Source organism: Hipposideros armiger, unplaced genomic scaffold (genome assembly GCF_001890085.2).
Source record: "Hipposideros armiger isolate ML-2016 unplaced genomic scaffold, ASM189008v1 scaffold_8, whole genome shotgun sequence".
NCBI classification, from domain to species: domain Eukaryota; kingdom Metazoa; phylum Chordata; class Mammalia; order Chiroptera; family Hipposideridae; genus Hipposideros; species Hipposideros armiger.
Window position 1 is genome coordinate 6802046 of NW_017731358.1, and position 5802 is coordinate 6807847.

The 5802-nt window shown below is 46.1% G+C and overlaps 1 protein-coding gene across 1 annotated transcript in view; it reads right to left on the reverse strand.

The window, feature by feature from the left end:
* The window catches only part of PARP14 (poly(ADP-ribose) polymerase family member 14), a 53052-nt gene extending 47944 nt beyond the window's left edge, over positions 1-5108 (reverse strand). Inside the window, exon 1 of the mRNA XM_019650957.1 lies at positions 4694-5108. Within this exon, the coding sequence (XP_019506502.1) occupies positions 4694-4880 (187 nt within the window). The 5' untranslated portion in view covers positions 4881-5108. The remainder of the gene's footprint in view (positions 1-4693) is intronic.
* Positions 5109-5802: the final 694 nt, after the last annotated feature.

Below are 5802 nucleotides of genomic sequence, written 5' to 3' on the forward strand. Positions count from 1 at the left end.
CCAGCGTGAGCGGCCAGCAGCCGCAGTGAGCGGCCGTCCAGAAGCCGGCGACTGATCTGCCTCGCCCAGGAAGAGCGCAATGATGGTGCCAACTTGCGCCAGTGAAGCAACGTCCTCCACAACTAGACTGAAGAACAAAAACGACAGTAACTTGTCTGTTCCCCTTCCCCCAATTCCCCAGCACTGTTCCCATCCCCCCAATTCCCCAATAAAAATTCTTAAAAAAAAAAAAATTATTCCATGATTTCCACAGGCTTTGTCATCATCAATCAATGGTTTGGTCAGTTCCCCAAGAGAGGTCTTGTGTCGTGAGAAGTAAAGTTTGGCAAGCAGATTTGAATTTGAATTCCATCTTTAAAGTTATTTTTTTAAACTTCAGCATGTTCAAAAGCCTCAGTCTTCTTGTATATTAATAAATAATCAATGAGGACTGTCTTATAGGGGTGTTATGTGGATTAAGTTGAAGAAACATTATAAAGAATTTAGTATAGAACCTGATGCTCAGTAGGTACTCGGAAAGGGAACAATATTTATTTTATAGTAAGAGGAAATAATTACAGCATCCCTTGAGGTTAGCCAGTGAATCCTGGGTGTTGGGGCCTGGCGTGATAAAAGCCATGTTTTAGGAAGGTGATGCTGGTGGCCCTGAGCAGAATGGACAGGAACCTAGTTAAAAAGTTGTTTCAATCCATTCCTTAACCTGTGAAGATGCGAGCCTCGTATTTATTAGTAAAAGGAGTAGAAAAGAAGGGATGGGAGAGTTTTTTTTTTTAAACATTAGCACATCAGGCATCTGGGGCGCAGTGAAAAAACTTAACAGTGGACATAAGCATTCACAAACCTGGATTAAAATTCCAACTCTGCCACAAATAGATGAGTGACATTGAGAAAATATCTTAACTTTTTTTAAGTCTGTTTCCTTGCTTAAACCAGTGTCTGTGAATGAATTTTGTAACACCCACAAGAGCTATATAAATGCAAGTTATAATAATACAAAGAAGTAGCTAGAGAGAGAAAGGGTAAACAGTGTAGCTCAGACTGTGGAGAGCAGAAAATGAGTGAGTTTAGATAAGAAGTTGTGGTTGACAGAGTCAGATGGTACCAAGAGGTCAGGGGTGAAGGGGAACCTTGAGAGTGCCCTACTATTCACAGGTGTAACTCTGGCATGAATGTTGGGTTACCATTATATTCTGATATGGTTGGCCTGATGAGGCCAAGGATATAGGTAGGAATCTTTCAAAAGGAGGGTCTTCAATAGCTTGTGCACCTCAACAATCCGTAAAGGGGTAGGGGAAGTGAGGCCTTACTGGATGCCAAGTGGATGAAACTGACCCCAGAAACAATATGAGAAGGGATGCCAGACTCTAATTTCACTCTTTATCGGAGGGAAGATGATTTTACACAGACTCCTAAGGGACTGTCCTAAGCTAGAAGGAGGACAGGATATGACCCCCAAAGCAACAGAGGAAGCTAAGCTTTGTAAGATAAGTTGTCCAGTCATGGACCTCTGTAATGCATTCCTTTTATGATTCCCTAGACTTTGGTACAGTCTTATCCAGGCATCTAAACATGCCAGCCTGTTCTGTGTGCAATGTGTATGTATGGGCACTACCATTTCAAGAGAACAGAAGGCAGCAATATCAGTAAGTGCTTGCTAACAAGGTGAATCTGGGAGGAAAAAGAGCTGAAACTCTGATGTCCATCCCCCTCTTACCCATGTGGACGTCTCCCTTCTGTACCAACCTCAGACCATCCACATTTACTTTATTTAAAGAGAAGATGGGTTCCCTTACCGCAAAGAGACTGACAATAATCAGGTGCCAAATTATGACCAAAAAGGACGATACATGTACACATCTGAAACAGGGTTTAAAATCCTCTTAAGTCAATTTATACTCAATTTTTCAGAAATTTGGTTAAACCACATAAAAGTAAAATACAGTTTCTAAATCATTCCTGGGTGCTATAATGTCTACAGAGAAAATGCTGGTGGACCCATTCTTATTATGTGAGTTATATGACTAAAGTCATGTTAAACTATGGGCCTACACCTGCTGCGGCCACTTGCTAGCATGGAGGGGGAGGGAATCCCTGCAGAACTTGCCCTAGGACTGCTAAGGCAGGTCACGCATTGTTATCAAATTCCTGGCAACTTGCTGCTGAGAAAGCGGTTCGCCTAGTAGGAAACTGAAACTGAATAGGGACTTTCCATACTTCAAGAACTCTGACCATAAAAGGTCACGAGTTGCACTAAGTTTTGAGGTGTCTGTGCTGAGGGTAACACAAAGGGAGTGGCCTGGGGGGGATGGAAGGGGGTCGTGGGCTGGGAGATGTGAAGGAAGAAGACTGGAAGGAGACTGAAATCGGTTCCGCTTTGAGGGACTAGAAGAGAATGATGTTATCATCACAAAATTATATATTGCACTGGTTGTATTTTTACACTATTTGCACTTTCTATAATCACTTTTCTTTTTGTTCATTCAGGGTCATCCACAAACAACAGGGATTCCCAAACTTCAGTACAGCAAGGTCATCTGGGGTGCTGGTTCAAAGTGCAAATTCCTACCCAACCACACTCAGGATTCCTGAGTCTCTAGTACAGAGCTGGGACTATGTCTGTTTAGCCTACTGTGAGTTGGGATGCAGGGGGTGTGTGGCCCCAATTTGAGAACTACTCCTGAGGACAATGGGATACTGAAGAGAAAGGAAATGTCCCTAAGGGCCAGGCTCAAGGGATGTTAACAGTTGGAATCAAAGTGGTAACATCCTTGAGGAAATGACTTACAATAAACAGCTGCCTTACTGAGCATTCCTTGGTGAGATTAATCCTTAGAAAACTTTGTGTGTTTTTATAAAGGCTCTGAGGCAAGCTAGTTGAGTCTCCTGTCCCCTGCCCGCCTCACTTCCTTCACTCTTATCTGTGCACCCCTCTGCTTTCTGGGTTTCATCTTCCTTTTCTAGATCCCCGCCTAGAGCATTCCAATTGCTCTCAGGGCCTTGTAAGACTCCTTGCCTCTCCTGGGGCCCAAATGCTTCTCCAAATCCAGTAACAAGAAGGCAGGATCAGGGGCTGTCCACATCCTTTCCTATGAGAGTCCAATGGGAAAAGTGTGTGCTCTAGAAGCAGCAGGTCACGTGCCTCCCAGTACAGGACCTGGTGGGTATCTTAAGCAAGCAGATATTGGGTGGGTATGTGCTCCCCCTTTCTTAAATGGAAACAGCAAGGGGAGGAGGGGGAGAACTAAGCTGCTCAATTGCCTGTGGGGAGGGACACTCCTCCTCAAAACCTTGAAACTCCCAACCACATTCAACCCAGTCTGAGGACAACCTTGAAACTGAAGGAGGAAGTACCAGTGGAACTCAATACTGTGTTGATCAACAGCACACTGCCCTCCCCCTCCAATCACTATTTCACCCAGGCCATGTGACTTTAGGGAGTGCCTCAGTCCCTCTCCCAGGTAACCCCACACCACTGGGAATCTCCATGACCCGTGGGGAAATCCCCATGACTCCAAGCATTGTTTAACCCCTTACCTTCACCACTAAAAATCAACAGAAATAAAAGTGGGGAAATCCCCATGACTCCAAGCATTGTTTAACCCCTTACCTTCACCACTAAAAATCAACAGAAATAAAAGAGACCCTCCTTCTCAAATGGAGCATTGACCATTCCCATAGAATCAGTTACCAAATCCAGAACAGTCCACAAATATGTATCTTTTATCCCCACACTGACTTTCAAGGACTCACTTGTCCTCACTTAGAACACTGCATGAATCTCTTTAAAGGTCTTATTTTCATAGGCTCTCTGAACAGAAATCAATGTTGGCATTTTCAACCGCATTGATCTCCTTGAAGTATATTTGGACATGTGTCTCCCCTACCTGACAGTGGGGGAAAGTGAATACTTCTTATCGTGTCATACACGATTGTCTGTCATCTCAACCCAACTTTCATCCTAACCTCTTCACGAAAGGGTTTAATAACAGAAGGCCTAAGATTTTTAAAATATAATCATATACAATTTTGCAGAGCCCCCATGTTCTCTTTATTATCCAGGCTACAGACCTTCCCTGAGCACGTAGATTAGAAGGCCACCCTCTGGTCAAGCCACCCTGCATGTTCGCTAAAGATGCCTTTTTACTTTCCTGCCCCCGGCACTGATTCATGCAGGGTGCTCCCATCTGAAGAGCCCTCCTGAATATTTCGCCTATCAGGAGCTGAATTCACCGTCCGGAATCAGATGTCACTGTCCCTGGAAACTTTATCTTCCCTTAAAATCATGTTTCCATAAACCTCTGGAGCTCTAGAACTGCTGCTTTAATAGGCGGAAGACAAAAATTGCAATGGAATTCCAACTCTGCCATTAACACACTATGTAGCTTTGTTATTAAAAAAAAAAAAAAAGTGGTGACTGAACCAGATATTTGTCAGCTCCTTTCTGTTCTCCCTTGCGCGGTCCTGCGGCCACCTCCAAGGAACACCAGTGGGCGCCAGAAAGCGCAGGGGAGAGGAACACCAGCGTCACCTCCCTTCCCTCCCCCACCCTCCCCGCTGCATTCTTTGTCCATCCTGCAACCCCCACACCCTCCCCTATCGCTGCTGCTGGAGCTGGGCAGATTCTCCCGCTGGGCGCCGCAGTTCCAAGTTTCCCCTGAGGAAAAAGCCCGGCTGTCCCCTCTCACCCACTCACCGTCGTTCGGGAAGAAGAGTATCAGGAATCGGCCCGGGCTCCCGGGCTCCTGGCGGACCTCACACTCCCCGCCTCCCGATCTTTTCGGGCTCTGGAAGTACATCTGCAACTTGGTGCTCAAGTTCTTCGGTGGATCGGAGCCCCAGGACCCCTCAACCAGCAACGGGAAGTGGCGGGGCTCAGCCATCCTCAGCTCCGAACGCCCGGCCCGGACTGCCACTTCCACCCACAACTCCGGGCAGTTAACTTGGCCTCTTTCGCTTTCGTTTCCTGGAAAACTCCTCCCTGCCTTTATGTTCTGCCTTTGGCTGTCAAAAGCAGCCCGGGCTTTGATTAGCCGCCCCCCAAATCTTCACCTTCGTCTGGGGCCCACAGCAAAGGTTAGCCATTGCCACTACCCGCGGCTGATCTCCTTCCACTTGTGAACACGGGTTCCCAAACTCAGGGCTGATGTGACACTCACACATGTACGCAGATGGCATCAGCAGCTTTGTCACAGAACCTCGTGCAAACACAAAGTTTTATTTTTGCCACAGGCCGACATTTTACAAGAAAATAAAATAGCTCATCAAACTGTGACTCTTTAGAATGTCTGCAGAACTTCTTTCAACAATCAGTTAATTAACAGAATTTTACCTGACTTTCCTTCTTTTGCAGTTTGTTCCCTGATCTGTTAACATTATATGTCTAGAAACTGGGGCGGACAGTACATTCACAGTTTTTTATGGAATATTTACTAGGTGCCATGTACTCCAGATGGATTCAGCAGGTGGACATAGTTTCTGCGCTCTCCGAGCTCACAAAGCTGTGGAAACAGAGGAGTTCAGACACACTGGTATAAGTGCTCTTGGAAGGAATATGCAGGTGCTTCGGGAACAAATTAGGAGGGGCTCAGGGAGGGTTTATGGGGAAGTGACATGTAACCTGAGGCCTAAGGGCGATAGGGGATAACCTGGGAGGGGTGAGAAAAAAGGAGGTCCGCGATGTGATTTACTTGTGCGGAATCACTCTGGCTGCTGTGTGGTATGTAGAGTAGAGGCAAGGAGACCACTGAGTGGCTACTGTAGTGCGCCAGGTGAGAGGTGAGGGTGGCTGAGACACAGGAGGAC